The sequence below is a fragment of the Merops nubicus genome, unplaced genomic scaffold, assembly GCF_000691845.1.
Source record: "Merops nubicus isolate BGI_N331 unplaced genomic scaffold, ASM69184v1 scaffold11220, whole genome shotgun sequence".
In the NCBI taxonomy this organism is placed as follows: Eukaryota; Metazoa; Chordata; class Aves; order Coraciiformes; family Meropidae; genus Merops; species Merops nubicus.
Genome location: NW_008583574.1, coordinates 38,511 through 57,482, shown reverse-complemented (window position 1 = coordinate 57,482; position 18,972 = coordinate 38,511). Strand labels below are relative to the sequence as shown.

The window sequence follows — 18,972 nt, the reverse complement described above, 5'->3', positions numbered from 1 at the left end:
TGCTGAACCAAAAACTAGATGCTCAGTAAAATTTGCAAAGTTTCATAGTACTGAAGAAAACTACACCAAAAGAAAAGAATGTGATGTGTATTAGCATCACTAGAACATCCCATATTTGTGGCAACCAATCTGAAGGCTTCCACAAAGACTAGATTTTATAAGTCATAGAACAGATTTTTATAGCAGACAATATTTGAGCTTTGTTTTGTTGGAAATACATTAATGCAAGTTTTTCAATACAACACCATTTTAAAGGACAATGTTAATTATCAGAAAACAAGTAGCAGAAATATTTTTTAAAATACTTTTGTTTTCCCTCCACAAATACCAGTTAACTCTAATCGTGATTTTTAGAACCAAGCTCCTTTTCATCCCTTTTTACTAACAAATTTGAAGAAAACAAACACTATTCAAGTTTCCAAAAGTCTTATCAGCACATCAGTGTAAAGGGTCCAAATGAGAATTCAGGCTTTTAACAAAGTCACTTCTAGAAGATACAGAGATCTCAAAATCACAAATATGCTTCCAACAGAGGACTCCATATGTACCAATCTTTCAAGTTTTAAAATCTACTGTAAAAACATGTTCCCTAAAATTCACACACTACAACAAAACCTCTGTGTGTGTGTATGCACAAGCCTGCATTTAAGAGTTATGAACATTGCAATTGGCAATGCTGTTAGGAAGTACAAATTGCTTTTCCAACATTGTGAAATTTTGTTTTGACCTATCTGTGTATTGAAGTTGGGTTTTGAAATAAAGCTTTTCAACTCGTTAGCAATTTTCTTTTAAGCCAATGTAATGGAAAGCAACAGAGCCTTTAGACTTTAGACAAGGAGCATTACAGTGCTCATGGCTTTCAATTCATTAGCTAGTTCTTATAAAAACCCAAACAGGAGTCTCAAAATAACGTCTGTATTACAGATTTCTGATGTTTCTATACATAGCATTTAAAAAAATGCATTACCCAGCTCTTGAACAAAACAGAACATACTATTTGGTTTGTGTTTCTGCACATGACAAGATTCCGAGTAGTTTAATGCACCAAATTGAGCACAGAGTAAATTATTTTATAACTCCATGGCCAATATATGAGGGAAGGAGTAAAATCTGTTAAGTATTCAATTTTGGATTTGTCTATAGTGACTAAAAAAACTCTGCATTCAGAAGCAGTTGTAAATGAACTCAGAAATTAAAAGTTTAATTCCTTCCTACATCAATTACTTAGATGGCATATGCTACAATTTTCAGTAATTTCTGGAAACTACAGATGGTTCCATATCCTTAGCTGCTAGAGATAGCCTTTGCACATTTTCACATGATTACCACTAAAATTTCATATGCTCTTCCAACATATGAAGTGACATGATACGCATTGTAACCGTTAGTCCAAATGTGGAAGTCTGGTTTGGTTTTTTTGCTTTTTTTTAAATAGGCAGAAGAGTCAGTACCTATCCTTTCCCCTACACTTACAGGTTAGTATAGGATGACTCAGAAAATTCACTGCTTTAAATCTATTTTGTTGTTGTAAGGCACAGATTCTGTGGTATTTTCTGGAAATGAAATTATCCTCTAAAAAAGTGACGTTATTTCTAGAATAATTAAATGCCTCAGTTTTCCACTAACAGCTTAAACCATGTGGAAAACCCCTGAGCACAAAATGCTTAATGATCATTCATGCTGCATTCAAGTGCCCAATTCTGACTGCAAGGCTATCCTCTGAAACAGGGAGTGAGCACCTGCTTGTTGGTTGCGAGTCATCAAACTACAAAGCAATGAAAACGACTCGTCTAATACGACGATTATCCCCCGATTCTTTCATAATGCCTAATTATGCCTTGAGCCCACTTCAGCTACTCCACTGCTTCCCAACTGTGGGATTAATTCCCCATTACAGGCTTGAACTCCACAGACTGAACTCTTCATTTGAAGTATATTCATTACTTCATTTGAAATAATACAGACAGCGTGAAAACATGAGATCAATATAAAAACATGTTGGGTGTACACCAGTGTAGAGCTGTTCTCCAAGTCTGCAGGTAGCCTCCTATAAAGCCTAAGTGTGGGGTTCATTATTTTTCCAAGGTATCAGAGAATTTTCTCCTCCTTTGCAAAAAAAAGTCTTCACATACCATAGTTTCCAGTCCCCACCCAGGAAATCCCAATTAAGACTTGCCTACTGCTCTGACCTTCCCTATAAGAAACATGATCACCACAACGATCCATGACAGCAGCAATTTTGAGAAACTGAACTGGAATCCAGCTTGTAGCCAGGCCATTACATGGTACTAAAATGTACTCTCAGCATAGTCCTACACTGAGAGCCAAAGCGCCAAGTTGAAGAGCTGCTAAATGGGACTATCATCTTTCCTTTACAGCTATACAGACGGGGAATGGGTTTTTAAACCAAAAATTAATAGATTATGTCACTGGAAGTTCGGTCCACAACACAGGGGCATCTAAAGAATAAAGCAGAAACTTACATAATAGAAAACCTGTATCTCCTAAAACTAATCCAGAGTTTTTTTCCCCAACAGCTCAAAGGCATTCTTTCTTAAGCACAAATAAATGCTTAAAGACAACAGGACAGGAACCATTCACTGGTCTGAACAAGGCAAGTATCCCCAGAACTTCGGGCGTTTTTGCATAAAATTCAGGCATTTTCACAGAAGCATCTGAACCCATTGTGTTGTGCCATACAGGTATCTAAGACCTCTCTCAGAAACTCCTACTGGGGAGAGCCTATTCTTCAGTTGCTGTTCTTTTTTAAACGCCAGTCTTACAAAAACCTGAGAAGCAAAGTAGGATTGAAAATGCTGAAGAAAACAGCCTTTCAGTCTAAATTTTCTACTATTATAAGGTTCTCAACACTTACCTAGGTATATGGTATTCATGCCGCTACCTTTATGACTCCAAAGTAATGGATACAGCTCTTTGTCAGTATTTGAAAGTGTGAAACACTGAAAACAATTACACCTTAGAAGGGCATTATAAAATTCCAGAGACAAGGGCCAAACCTGAAGTATTTTAGGCTTCAGCAGGCAAAAAAAATAAGCATGCCTGTAAGCCCGTGCATGCACTTAATACAAATGAACAAATAAAGTGATTGTAAAATGTCCTAAGATAGGGTTAATTTTCACCATAAGTTGGGTGTGTGCCTCAGCTGGGATGGACAGGTCATATCCCTGACAGAAGGGCCTGGAGGAGTGGGTTTGGAACTAATGTGGTCCCTCTTTGTATCACTTGCTTTATATATTGTTTCACCACTGTTATTACTGTTGTTTATTGATCCTTTTGCACTGTTTTATTAAATCCTCCTTATCTCAACCCACAGGGTTTTGCATTTTTCTCCCTCTTCTCTTCACATGGTGCTCAGCTCCCAGCTGAGTCTAAACCACAAAGTAAGAACAGCTTATGACTCACCAATAATTGCTTTTGTAATGCTTGTAAGAGCCAAAAACCATACAAGTTTCAACTGTTTATCAGCCCATACTTTAAACCTTGTCATGTACAGTAACACAAACACAGAAACAGGGCTTCCGATTAAATACCTACTTTAACAAAGCTGAGCTGGCATCAGCAGGAGGATTCACATGACAAGCATTTATCAGTGTTGGACTACTTCAAAGAATATGTAGTTTAAATTATTTTCAACAAAACAGTATATTGTCATTGTATTGAGGATATATAAGAATAATTTTGAACAGATAATTTAAGTTCTGTGCTATATTTACTCTTTTCTGCCTTGGTTAACTAACACTAATTTAGTAATAACCCCACAAAAATGATTTTCTTTCCAGCTTATTAGCTTAAACATTTATCTATGGTGAAATGCACTTAGAAGTTGAAGCCGTTTCCTGTATATAGAAGTAAACTATGACTTATTTCTGCTTTCTACTTTTTTTTTTCCTGTTAGTATTGCAGGGAAAAAACGGTAAAAAATAAAGGTTAAAAATAAATCCACAAAATAGAAAGGTTAGACTCGATCTGACTACACAGTAAAGTACTTGGTTAGATTTTCAGGTGAGCCACGCCAGTACTGTATTTTCCAAGGCCCACAGATAGCTCAGAAGTGTATGTTTTTTGTAATTTATGTTAATTCCTTTAAACTAGTGCAACACTGGCTTCAGGAAAAGATCCCAGGACAGCTTTAAAAAGAGACAAAAGGGAAGACAGACATACGTTCTGGTGATGCAGCTTGCCACTCGAGTTTCTGTATGTTTTAACCAAAGTCACCAAGAAACACTCGGGATCCCTTCAAGGCAAGTATATGAACAACTGAGCCCAGTTTACCCCACAAAAAATAAAAAATAACCCTGCAATATCCTACAATTGAGGAGTATATCAAAATTATTTGACCTCTTTTCCCTTTGTGTAATTTCTTTTTTGATGTAATTTATCCCACTTCTTGCCCAGACCACAATGACTAAACATTACTGTGAACTTTACCAACTTTTAGACTCTTCTCCATTCCTAGCTAAAACTTCCATGGGCCTTTTAATATTTCGCAGATGACATCTGCAATATTATCAGATTATATCAGAAGAATATTAATTGGTTCTCAACTATTTACCCGATTGTAAAATGGATGCTGAGGTCCTGTCATACCACTATAGTAACTGCTATGAGGTTGTGGTGATAACACTCCACTATTGAAAGGTCCATTGAAAGAGGCTGTGGAAGAGCAAGCTGATGAAGGCTGACTGAACAGAGATGTTGCTCTAGCAGGTGCTTCATGTAAAGGCAACGTGGGATAAGGAAGTCCTCCAATATTCATTTGATCTCTTGCAGCACGAACATCTGAAAAATAAAGAGGTAAAAAGAATGAGACTTTGCTTGAAATAGCTGGAAAAGTTTTTCTTTGCCAGTTCATTACAGTATGTTTTTGTGTATTTAACTCAAATCAGGGCTCATCAAGCAGAACATCAAACGTCAATTTCATCTGCATTTGGATAATTTCCCTTGGGGATCACATATACACAGGAGTCTTTAGCAGAGTTAGGACAATTTATTGCATGAATTTATGGAGCATATTAAATGTCTCTAAACATTCTTTCTTGGAGAGAACAAGTAACAAATCCCAACATAAATGAGAAGAAATGCAGGAATGTACCACGTAAGTGGTAGGTGTGTCTGTTGTGATAGTCAGACCTGTGCTCTTCCTGAAGAGATTAACAAGACAAACCCTGCAAACAAAATCAGGCCATCAAGTGGAGCTACTGGGTGCAGAGAAGGAAGTTGGAAAAAAGAAAGAACAAAAAAGGATTCCAACTGAGGTCTGAAGAAAAGTGTCATGACAGGAAAGACAGGTAAAAAGAACTATTAATACCTGAATTCAGTTCACACCTGGAACACTATCATACCAAAGACTAATAAAGATCCTATTTTCAATGTAAAAGTTGTGTTTCCTTCAAAGCTTTAGCATCTCTGAGCAGGTGGAAGTACCAGAGTGCTTTAGCATTACTCCAGAGTCAATAGCAATCCCTAAGATTGGAAAAGAGCAATGAATCCACAGCAGCAGTAAGTAGCCAGAATGTTTCATCCCACGTGGACTGTTTTTACACAACAGAACTTACCTGAAGTTGACTGCAATTTTGAGACTACAAGTGAGTGAAGATAACAGCATAACCACCACCACCCAATAAACAACACTTGTCCTAGAATGAATTCAGGTATCATGCAATAGCAGACTAAAAGGTAGCTCAGGAGTACCTACTGCACAGGTATCTAGTGGGGTACACAGCAAATGTAGATGTTCCACTTTGTTCCACTGGCTTCAGTTCTAGAGGATCTTACTGACACTATTCAGATTGTTAACAAACATCTAGAAGTCAACTTGCATCTCTACCACTAGAATATCATGTGCATGGATTTCCTACACCTGTTAAAGCAGTCCTCAAATCAAGAACAGTGGATTACTCCTGTCCAAAAGAGAAACTTCAGTCCAGTATGATCTGGCCTTTACAGTAAAGCTAATAAGTGAAGCTGAACAGCCAGTTACTAAGTCAAATCAGACAATATGAAGGTCTGATGTGATGAACAAATCAGCATTTTGTGTAACATGCCAATTACCTAAAATGAAAAGAAATCATGCAACTGTCATTTTCCCTTTACTGGAAAGCATACTCACCTGCAATGATTTCTCGTAGCTTGGGATCTAAGTTCACAGTACATGGCAAAAAGGTTCTTACATCCCGTGCAACAAGAACAGGAGTCCGTGAAGACAAAAATACCTCAAAGTTCCGTATATCTGCATCAATTTCAAGTAGAGGCTCAACATCTTTAGTTGTAGGAATATTCTTTGAAATTCTGGGGGGAAAAAAATGAGATACATCGTAAACCATGTTTATTACAGTATGACTTCCGTTTGCACAGTGATATTCTAGGATGAAATACCAGCACCCTTGCATCCATTCTCCCTGTTCTCTGGAAATGAAGCGAACCCATGAAGGGCTGCACTGTCTGCAGAAAGAAAAATTGAATGTTTTCTGATATGTAAAAAAATCTCAAACCGATAAGTAATCTGATCTCATTGTATGCTTCAGAGAAATCTCAAAGAAGCCTTACGGAAGATTAAAATCAGATCAGGAATTTACAGGTCAGTAACATCAAATTCAAAGTAAAGAGAAATGAACATTTGTCAACATTAACTTCAAACATCCATTCAAATTCTGACACCCCAATCAGAAATTCCACAGCTAAAAATCTCATTTTGAAGCAATATTTCTTGTAAAAGGAACACTCAAGCTTATCCTGGACATTGATTAAATCCCACCTGCGCATGACTTCATGGTAAAAAGTGTAAAAACAACTGTCTGGTTTCAAGTAATTCACCTTCTAAGACAAGGTACAAACAGAAGAGAACAACAAAACCATGAGACATAATCAATATAAGTCAACACCTTGACTGCTCTGTGAGCTGCTGTTAACTTGCTAAAAAGAAGTTAGCACAGCACAAAGCAAGTATAAGAGTTTTTTCCTCTGATTACTGGACAATTAAAGCAGCTAAGGCAACTGACAGTGCTGTCATGGGGGAAAGGAGCACATTGATCCATGGAGGGAAAGGGAGGAAGGAGCCCCCAGGTACATGCAGTAACCTATCAAAAATATACTGTTTTATGGTATACCTATACTAAAAATAGAATTAACTAATTCCTGTAAATTTTACCTGAAAATATCTGAATGGCCCATGTACCTAACAGATGGAGGATACTGCCAGAACATGCTGTCATAAGCAGTACCTACCCATAACTTTATTCACAGTTAGATATTACTTTTAGAGCATAGGAAAAGGTAACTAATAAAAAACATGAAAGCAAGTCTAGCTTATTCTAACAAAGGTTCTGATCCTGTAAATCATTATGAGCAGCTGCCTGGGTGGCAGTGGGATTATCCACTTTTGGGAAGTTCAATGCACATAAGGCTTCACAGGCACAAACCTTAAAAGAATAAATTATGGTGGTTCTATAAGAAAAACTCAACACCCAGAAGCATGTTACAGTTCCAAAGAACACGAACAGTTCATTCTTCAAGAGCATTTAAAGAAATCTAATAGGAGCTGAAAGTGGTCCAGTAAAGCTTGTATACTCAACAGACTCTGAGAATGGTATATTTCACATTAATATTTAGCTACTACCTCAGGTTCTTCTATTTTGCCTTATATAAAGCTATGACTGAGTGTAAATGTATGTTTTTATTCAAACATCAGAAAAGTAAAAAACCCAAATCCACTAATGCCCGCTTTAGTTATACGTATTTACTATGCATATTCTAGACAAGAGTTCGACACTGCCAGAATGAAAATTAAGTCACTTTTCAAGACAGGGACTGAAGAGTTAAAAAGTGGCCTACTTCAACACTCCAATCTACAAAATAAAAAGCCAAAAGAGAATGTGACATAGATTTAAATAAAACACACAGCTGATGAATCACATGAAACAAATTAGCTGAATTTTAATGCCAGCTCTACTTAAGTCTGAATGTGAACAGTGTTCTGAATACGATGAACAAAGCTACTGTTCAGAAGCCAATAGCCCACTGCTGGTGTGCAGATTGAAGTCTCTATTCCAACCTCCTGAGCTCAATGTCTTAAACTACGCCTTTGAAAGAAATACTTATGTAAATGATAATCTTTTGGCAAAGAGCCACAAAAATCGCATGCGCCTGTACTTCTCAGATAAAAAATAAAAGGTTAGCATGTAAAGCACTTTAGGAGTTACTTTTTCTAAAATATAAGCACACAGATCTAAAAATAAAGCACTGTGAACGCCCTATTCTCATTTTGGGGCTAGATTTTCCCAAGGAAGAAGAATTATTCTTTAAATCAGAAATATTAAAACCTGACAGTGTTACAGAGTGTCTGCTTCCACAAGAAACTATTTAAATTTAAAAGGAATGATCCCAAAACAGAACATTACATTGACAGAAGAGAACCTTAAAAATTCATTCCACCATTCTGCACATGTCCTTTCCATGCTCGGCTATAATTAAAAACTGCTTTCAGTGTGGATTAAGTTATATTCCAACAATGATGGTTTATTTCTGGCTTTTTCCTCAAATAAAAACAATTTATTACGAGTACATATAGGTATGCCATCTTCCACTCAAAAGGCAGTGAATTTGCTCCAGATTTTTTCTAGTTTACGTTCAACTTGCACTTCTATGACTGATTTGGAAAATAATCACTACAGTCCAACAGTGAGCCCAGCACTGAATGCTGGCAGCATAGCTTAGGAAGACGCTGGCCTGTTGGGCTACACAGGACACAGCCTACCTACTCAGCTCCTTCTGCAGAAGATGGCTGCCACCACAGGACATGGTCCTTCACCACTCAACCACGTGGTGGGAAAACAGCAGCAGCACCAACTACCTGCACCCACACTGAAGGCTGTGCTGTGCCCACATTCCCTGTTTGGTTGGCTATGTCAGGTCCTGGAGGACCCATCCCCTCTTCCCCCAGCCCCCAGGCCAGGCCTTCTGTTGCCTGTGCTCAAGGGGCAGCTCTGATACAGTGCGACTGAGTAACCTGGCATCAGACTGTTGTGAGGTCTGCAAGAAGCCTCATTGGAGGACTCACCCTGTTCTTTCCAAACCTCTCCCTGAAGGTGACAACAAAAAAATTCTACAAGTTACTCTTCACAAACCTACATTTTTTTTTTTCCTCATGTGTTTTATAGGAGCAAGTAACTACATGGGTAAGAGTCACTTAACTTCTGCACAACAGACCTGACTGTTATTAAACAATAAACAGAGCAACAGAAGGCATGAACATAAAGCCATATAATGCTTCACATATCACCTGCCTTTTAAATTTTTCTCTCAGTACAGTTTAAGACAAAAATGTTTCTTAAAATAATGAAATTACTTCTCATTAAAAATGACACAAAATGATCTTTTCTAAAGGATTGATACTGAGAAACAGAAATTTAGAAACTCTGAGCCACTTTGGAATGCAGTATGAAATTTTGATACTTAACAGTCTGCTGATTAGACATGTGACCTTTAATACCTAATAATAAAACACTAATAACAGAATGCTTTGCTCTGAAGTTATTAATCCTATTCTTCTCTTTTCTGCTCAGTACAGTGCCAGTGTATCTTTATACCTTAGTTGTTTGTTTATTTGTTTGTTTTCTGGATTAAAAAGCTCTCGCGTAAAATGCTCCAGAAAATCTGCAGCACTATCAACATACCAAGAATAGTGCTGCAAATATTGTTTCAGGCTGAAATTTGCAACAGGTTATTTGGACATTAATTGAAAAAGAGTATTTGCTCATATACACACTTATATAAAGGCAGGAATAGTAAGTCGTCACACACCCAACACTAAAACATAAGGGAATCAACATTTTATCTTAATAAAGACAAAAAAAAAAAGCTATAGTTTGATAAATCTATCTAGACAAAAATTATAAACCCCTCAGTGCATATTAAGCAGTACAGAGACTTCACTGAACAGATGCAACTGCTATTTAAAAACTCCTGTTATCGTAGGTATTCAGGAAAGCTTCCTTTGCAAAACTGTCTCTATCCAATTCAAGAGCATATAAAGCATCTCATCTGAGTGTTGCTGTTTCTGATCGTTTCAGAAAGAAAAACCATTTTGATCCTTAAAAGATTATTTATTAAATTTATCTCCCACACTCATATAACACAGCCATTAAGCCATATCAAAAAGGTCTATCTTTAATAGAACTTTCCAGAACAAACCCTAAATTTGCATTCTTTATAATTAAAAAAGCTCTGTTAATAAGTTACAAATGCCTGGATTCATTCACAGCTGTGCAGTGCTATTTGAATTATAGAGGGCAAAAAGATTTTTTAAAATCAATACATTTATTACACACATGGAAAAGCAGCAAAACAGAGAAGCACAGAAGAATCTAAGACTGATCAGAACTTCTCTGTAAACAAAACAGTAATTATGTCCCACTAGCTGACAAGTCCAGTAAGATCACTAGCACAAGTGAAATACAGGAATACTGTTATTAATCCAGTTTGGGCATTTTCATTACTGAACATTAGTTACGGAGCTACTTCAAGGCTTTATGCAGGAATCCTCTTACTCAATATCTCCACCTGTAGGACTTCAGAAGTTCAGCAAGTGTTTTCAGGTCCTCTAGCATTAGAAACGTCTATGGTTCATTCTAGTCACCAGCACAAGATTCTTTTCTGAGGCTATGTTATGGCACACAGTAAAACCTCTGGACCAGGCTAAAGGACACGCCACTTCCAAAAGTCCGTGGCAAAAACTTCACTCACCAAAGCATCAGCTTGACCTCTCAAGTCAAAAGCTAATCCATCAATCTGTTACAAACACCATCCAGAAATGGAAGGCAAGAAGGTACAATTGCTAAACATTAATAAGTTAATAACCAAAATTCAAATCAACCAGGACCAAAGACTATTTCCTTTACAGAGCATCTGGATTAGCTCACTTGTTCCCTGTCTTGCCCTTCTGAAGCAGCTTCTTATGACAGAGTCTAAAGACTCTGTGCCTAAACAGGCAAATTTATTGCATGGGCACATGAGTAAGTTGCTGCAAGGAATACTAGAGCACTTGCTTCCAAAGAACCTGATATTCCATACTCCTGTTCAGTGGTAGGCTTTTACAGCAATATGAGACTAAAGTCTTTTCCGTATATGAAGCAAGTATTTTATCTCCTCTTTTTTTTTTTTTTTTTTTTTTTTTTCCTGAGAGATAGATTACATCACATTTATTGTGGTGTAAAAGCCAGGATATGAGCCACTAGCAGTAGGTAGTGAAGAGCTGCCATTTCCAGCTTGTCATCTGACCTCACTGTTTTCCCATATTCTCCGATTTTGAATAAATATTCTACTTTCAACAAAAACATTCAGCAGACACGAAAAGCCACCACCTCCAACCGTATTTCCAACTTCATCAACTCCACCAATCATGAATTGACTAAAACTCATTATTAAAGCTGACTTAAAGACAACTGAAGATGAGCCAGCAGTGTGCCCAGGTGGACAAGAAGGCCAACAGCATCCTGGCCTGTACCAGAAATGGTGTGACCAGCAGGAGTAAGGAGGTGATCACGTCCCTGGACTCAGCACTGGTGACACCACACCTTGAGTGCTGTGTCCAGTTTTGGGCACCACAGGATAAGGACATTGAGGTGCTGGAACAGGTCCACAGAAGGGCAATGAGGCTGGTGAGAGGGCTGGAAAACATGTCTTCCGAAGACTAGCTGAGGGAACTGGGGTTGTTTAGTCTGGAGAAGCGAAGACTGAGAGGAGTCCTTATTGCTCTCTACAGCTACCTAAAAGGAGGTTGTAGTGAGGCTGGCGTCGGTCTCTTCTCCCAAATTACTGATGACAGTATGAGAGGAAATGGCCTCAAGTTGTGCCAGGGAATTTAGATTAGATATTAGGAAGAATTTCTTCACTGAGAGAGTGGTTAGGCACTGGAATTGTGCTCCGCAGGGAACTGGAGGAGTCATCATCCCTGGTGTTCAAAAAATGAGTAGATGTAGCACTTGAGGCTATGGTCTAGTGGTTAGGGAAATGTTGGGAGGAAGGCCGGACTTGATGATCCTGGAAGTCCTTTCCAACCACGGTGATTCTATGATTCTAAATAAGTTAAAAATAAAAGTTTTCATTCCTGAAATTTGTTTATGGTATTGTTAAAACTAAGGCTTCTGTGTTCTACCCTAAACTATGATCAATCAGTGGTGCTTGGAGAGATTTCAAATATACGCAGGAACATTTTTCAGAGACGTCATTAACCTACATTAACAGTACGGCAAACATTTAACATTATCTGAAAATATTTTAGAAATATTACTCTGTATTGTAAGGAAAATTTAAAAAAAGCTAAAACCAATCCCCCTGTCTTATTCTGACTAGCTTTTGCTCCACTGCTTTTTCTCTCTCTGTGACCTTTTCATTACAACTTCCTTCTTACTTGTCATGTCCTCTGCCACCTCTTCTCTGCCTTGCCTCATGCAGGTCTATTTAGTAGACAGTTTGGGCAACAATCACCTACTACTCAACCAGTATGTTGCCTTGAAACACTGACACCACATTATTAGCACAGTAACAAGCACGAGAACTTCATGTGCCCTATGTTGTAAGTACAAGGCAATAAAAGAAAACTGAAAAACAAAAAGCAGGTTAAATATCTACAAGTAATGCCTCACTATGAGGTCTACAAGAATATTAAATTGTCTGCTTAAAGGAAGTGATTTACTTAAGCCTGGCCTGGGCAAAAGATGATTGCAGAGAGCATTATAACTGGAGTGATGAATGTGGCACCTTCCACAGCTTTTTCATTTTTAATTTCTATAATCACTAAAAAGCTACACTTCTTAAATTAATACATCAATAGATTTTACACAACTTGCAAATCCCTCAAAAGTTAATTTCACCCTTTTTATTAAAAAGTACTTAAACAGTGTCAAAACTGGAATTAACATAATAACCTTCCAGAAAAGTTGCATTTGCAATGATTTTGCTCAAGTTTAACATTGCTAGAGATTTGCTGAAAACATGTAACATACTTTTTTAAAAGAATAATTTAATAGATACTTGTCTAAAGCACTGTAATGAAAAAGTAGACAGATAATGCTTATCTTCAGTTTTTATTTTACTTCTTTTCTTCTTACTTATGTATATTAACAAAAAAACTCTCAAATGATTTAGACAAAAGCTTTTAGCTCAACTCATAATTGCAACAAAATTACAATAATTGTACCAATTAAAATAATCCTGAATGAACAGTTTGTCATCTTAATGTTCCAATGGTTTATAGAAGGATCTACTTAATTAGCTGAAATTGCTTTCCAATGTTAGTATCAAATGTCATTTGTTAAAAGTTGAACGATTTAGAAAATAATTTAACAAAGCAATTTTACAAAACACCAAGAACCAACATTTTCTTTTCAGCTGAATAAAGCAAGCAGATGTGTCATCAAATTGCTATAAAAATAAATGAGCCTTTATATGGGGAAAAATAGATTTTACTACTAGTGCTACAGAATACTATTTTCTGATTTTTTTATAAAATCAATTTCTTTAATAAAATAATTTCCTATCATTTATATCTTGGTGGTATTTTCAGCATGCTGTAAATACGTTTTCTTAAGTTGAAGTAGTAAACAATGAAGTAGAAATATTCAACTGTACATGAAAGGGAAAGATGTTTTAACCTGCCTAAGTGATTTCCTAATTTCATTCACATGAGTGTACTACACAAAAGATCTGAACTTACCTGTAAAACATCGCACCAGCGAAACCTTGCTATAGAACTCCAAACCTACACTAACAATCTGCTGTTTTGCTTATAACTAAATCAGTTTTTACCAGTTCAGTCTAAAGAAAAAAAGGAAAAAAAAAAAAAGAGAAACTGAGGATAGGCTGGTCTAGTAGCCTTAAATTAACTATTTATTTCTCTGGTTACCATTACTAGAGAACTACTTCTGTAGTTGTTTCCAAAAGGGTGTAACCATCAGTAAAAGGACTGGGAAAAAAGCAAGCAAAATCATATACATGTGCTGAAACTGGAAAGACAACATCTGGAACTGAAGAAATGAAGCAATACCAATACTTTCTGTTATTGATAAATCAGATATCTTCCAAAAACAACTCCCTACAATAGTGTAAGAGCATTTAAAAAAAAGTAATAAGTAAGCTATGGCTGACTTAGATCCTTTAGTCCCCCCCACAAAAAAGAATTCTGAAGAAAAGAAAGGCATTATGTTATTCTTCTAAATTTGGTGTGTTCTGCTTGGGCACATTGTTTTGCCATCCAGTTTGACATCCATCACAAGTAGGCATACGTACATATGTGCACAAGTATTTTATTGCAGAGGTTAAATTAAGCCCAAGCAATGGATGAGGAAAGCATAACCATTTTCTCAGCCTGGAAGATATAGTTATGTATTTTCAAAATCAAAGATTTAACATTCTTGATTTCCATAGTTTCCTTCAGCTTCCCAAAAAGCATGTTTTCAAGGAGATAAAGGGTGGAGATCCTAATCTGAACAGATGGCTTATGAGAGTTTCTCCTCTCCTGAGCTAAGATGTCAGGTTCTAATATTCTGAATTAATATATAAGAATAGTCACATCACAGAAATTCAGGGCCCAGCAATTATCTGCTGATATCCTCAGAGAGGATTGATAAGTCCCATCTTAATACCCCAGTTCAAGCAAAGCCTGAGCAAAACATGATAGGTAGGACCATCCCTCACGACAAAGCACAACAAGCAGAGTAACATCAAAACCAGCCAGCAGGACATGCTTGAATAGAAAGCTGTGTGAATACCTGAATTGTGTATTATTAAACAAATTGTAAATTCAGTTCTGGAGACAAGCAATATCCTCTCAACAGTATCTTTCAGCACTGAGATAGTAAGTCACAGTCTCTCTTAGCACTATTTCCATACATACACCAGCCTTACATTTCTCTGTTTCACCAAGTAATGCCTAGAATTATATTCAGAAAGATATGGAATCTGGATCTTAACCCCATGAGAGGACAATACTTAACCCTGGATCTAATAATTCCTGGGTGAATGTTCTATCTCAATGGTGTCTTGATAGGACCATGAGGAAATTCTCATGGATTACATTCAGCTTCATGCTGACTTTTCCCCAAGGGTCCCTCCGTAACGAGCAGGTCACAAAAGCATTCTGGTAGCCTGCAATACATTCCCTGATATGTTCATTTGAAAAGCCAAACAAAACTTTTACCACAATTCCTCTACCTTCCTGGACAACTAGTCATGCTCACCAGGACCAGAAGCTTCCTGGAACTTGTCATACAGCCTGCCCTAGCAGTTGGCATAACTAATTTAAACACATTTAACTTCAAACTAGCCTTTGCTGCTGTGTTCTGTTCCAAACGTGCTCAAACCAGTTATTTGTCCAGGGATTTTTTTTAAGGCCATCTTAAAACTGACTCTCAAGGATCCTGAATAGGCTCTAGATGCTAGTTAGGCACATGAGACTCAACTTAGGCCTTGCATTACAAGTTCTGGGCATTCACACCAGCAGAACTGTAAATGTTGTGAGAATTTCAAGGACATCCATAGTTTTTCAAGTATTTACATGTTTAGTCAGTCACCTTCTGAGCTGCATTCTTGAACTCAATGGGCACATCCATGGCTGAAGTTTCACTTTCAACTGTAAAACCTTAATACAAGGAAGAGACTTTATTAGCGAGGACAGTCCAGCTACTAACAGCTTTAAGAAGTGACAGGCCAGTTAATCCGCCTTATCTACAAGAGAACTAGATGCAGAAACTCTACCTAACACCTTCAGATTTCATAATGACAAAGGCTTGCAGGCAAGAGGGTTACAAAATTCCTTTAGTGACTTCTAGGAACATCTTCCAATAGAAAAAGTACTGCAGACTTTGGTTTCTGCTGTGGTAAAGGAGGTTATAAACAGGTAAAACATGTTCAGCAGATTATCCCTTTAGTGAGTAAATTTAATGAAGGAAAAGACTGAGAAGTCATTCTCTCCCATATAGTCAGCTTTAATAGCACGACTTTTAATCAACAAGGTGGCAATATGAAATCACTGCCATCTATAGCCTTAAGCAGTAGAAAATACCAAGAAACCAAGATGACTAAAATTCAGAGCCTCAAACTGAAAAGAAAAACTAAAGCCTTGGGGGAAAAGAAATAAGTGGCTCAAATGTCTTAGAATGAGGAAGACCTGAAAATCCAAAAAAAAGAGGAAAAAGTATTCAACTAAAACTGGGACTCCTCACCACATGTGAAATTGGACAGCGACGATATCCACAGGAAAATCTTAAGTGAGACTAGGGCTCTCCTCATCCTCTTTAGTATCTTTCCTACTTTGGTACAACCTTTTTAAAATGTGACGACTAGAATCTCACAGTGGTTAGAATTTATCTACATCACAGATATGTATAACACAAGACCTTCCTTCTTTCCATTGCTTTGCTAATAGCTCCTAAAGACATGGCTTCATTTTCTGACGGGTACTGAGCATTGAACGTTTTTTGTTTTTTTTTTTTTTTTTAGAGAAATCAGCAATGATTTGTGAATTTATTTCCTCAATGCAGCTCTACAGTCCATTACTACAACAATGGTATTACAGATGAGATTATTTTCCTCAGTATGTTACAATACCTACATCCCCAATGACTGTGATGGGCAATTTACTCAAAGTTAATTCCGCAAGCCCCTGTGAAACAGCTGTCCTGGTCATATACCCTCTCTGCATCCCCACCTCTGCCAGACCATTTACAGGTAGGTCAGAGAATGCAAGTATCACCTTTGGAAACTATACCTCCAAGTTTCTCATAAAGCACTTATCTGTCGCGTCCTTCTTGTATTCCTGATGCAATCTTACCTGTTACATGCCTTAAATTTTAAACCCGTTTAAATGTTCTCAGACCAAGATCTTGTTTAGGATTTCTTAAATTTCAAAATATTACATTGCCTTCTTCACATGTTCATTGACCCCATGAGAATTCAGTTTTCTAAAATATGTTTTCCCTTTACAAAAGCCACAATGACTTTTCCCAGCATATCATTTATTCTGATCTGGCACTGACATTCATTCTGGTGTCATGGATGTTTAATTTAGACTTTACAAGAGGGCACATTCCTATAGTTGGCTAATTTACCAGTCTGAGAAGTAGCAGTTGCAAACATGCAACAGAAACTTCCTTTAATTTGACAGCCTCATTATCTTACATCTTCATTTACAGAAAGCCCACGTATTTTATTCCATTTCGAAAATTTGGTTTTTGCAACTTCTGCAAACCAGTTTGGCATTACATAAAACTGACTTTAGGAAGACAGGGAACACAGCACAACCTAAATGTATATGAATATTAACTGTATGTTACAATTATAAATAAAATGGTAAAAATAACCAAAGTACACTGGGATGGAGAGGTGGGTAAAGACAATAGTGCACTTGATCACAGAACAACCTAAAAACAAAAGGGGAAGGAAAGCACAATAGACAGAAACTCAGAAATGGGAGGTTAACCTGTCAAGGAGAGAGACTACATGAAAATTCTGATGTTGAAGGATGACTAGAAAAGGCAACAAATAAACCCAAAGGAGTAAATATTAATAAGTAATGGTACTTGTAAGTATACCAACTGGAAAACTAAACAAAGCAAAGATCCAGACCAGCAAAGAGAGAGGCTGGGAGTGAGAGGATAGAAGTGAGATGATACAGCAAACTAGTTTAAGGAACAAAAGCAAGCAAATGCAGATTCAGCACTTTCCAAGTTTGACACAATTACAAAGCATGGTCTGGTTTCCCTTCAGGAAAGAACTCTAATGTAGCATCTCTACCTGTTACTAAGAGAGAAAGAAGTCTAAGTGTCTCCAGTCCACAAAGACTGTTCAGAGAGGTGTGCCTGTGCCATATATTGAAGCCTAATTTTCTGTTTTAAGACCCTGGGAAAGCATTGCTAATGTGACCTTCAGTAGGTTTTCCCACCTCTGTGCAGTACAATACAGTAACGCTACACTACTCCTGACAGAACTGGTTTGTCACTTATGAGGTATAGTCTTCGCACCTATAGGAGAGCACTCACAAAATTACCCCAACAATCCTTCAGAATAAGAGTATATCAGCTAGCTCTTTTTTTTTCAATAACAAATTGAACCACAGAGACCTAGATGTATTTATTTAGTATCCAACTGAGATAACCAGTTACTTCAGAGTACTTCACCTACTGAAAGCAGAACTCCCACTAGCTTCAGATAAAGCTCTGAACACCAAGCACTTCCTAATATGAGCCTCCAGAACTGTCAGCTCTGTACCACCTTCCAATAGAGGCACAAATACTGCCCAAGTGCTAACAGAGGTGACTAGTCCAGCACCACACAAACTCTGACAAATAGTCCTAAAGCAGCTTTTAGTTCTCTCAGTTCAGTCTTTCTATCACATTCCTTTAAACTACAACAGGCAGCACCGAGATGTGACAGAACACAGCCTCCCCTTTACTATACAGCCTGGCTATATGGTTTGCAAAATTAAATTCTGGACGTTACAAGACAGTAACCCTATGGAGGCAAAATAGCATACGATTACATAAATCATAGATCATAATGCACACACAGAGGGGAAATATCTGCAGACTACTTTTATTCTTTCATTTCTTAACACTCAGTGACTAGATTCTTTTCATTTCACTATACCTTTTGTACTTTGTGAAAGTGTTGTTGCTTCCTTGAAACACTGAAAATCGAAGCACCCAGCAGGAAGGATCAGTAACGTCAGACAGGACTACAGGCTGTGCTAGGACACGGAGGCGCAGGGAAGGTGCCTGCAGCCGTTCTGCTGGTGCCACCTGCCGGCACCGCGCCACCACGGAGGGACACGGGCACCACCTTCACCGGCACTCGCACCTCCCACGGGTCCACCCACTGCGAGCAGAGAGCTGGTTACAGCCTGCCTCCAAACGCACAGCAGTGAGACAGCGCAGGTTTTACCCCCAGTTGTCCTGCTGA

At 37.7% G+C, this 18,972-nt stretch overlaps 1 protein-coding gene across 1 annotated transcript in view; it reads right to left on the bottom strand.

Annotated features, from left to right (window-relative positions):
- KIDINS220 (kinase D-interacting substrate, 220kDa) overlaps positions 1 to 18,972 on the bottom strand; it is a 66,609-nt gene that overhangs the window by 15,754 nt on the left and 31,883 nt on the right. Inside the window, exons 22-23 of the mRNA XM_008941357.1 lie at positions 6,131 to 6,309; positions 4,574 to 4,800 (exon numbers count right to left, since the gene is read on the bottom strand). Of these exons, the coding sequence (XP_008939605.1) occupies positions 4,574 to 4,800; positions 6,131 to 6,309 (406 nt within the window). The remainder of the gene's footprint in view (positions 1 to 4,573; positions 4,801 to 6,130; positions 6,310 to 18,972) is intronic.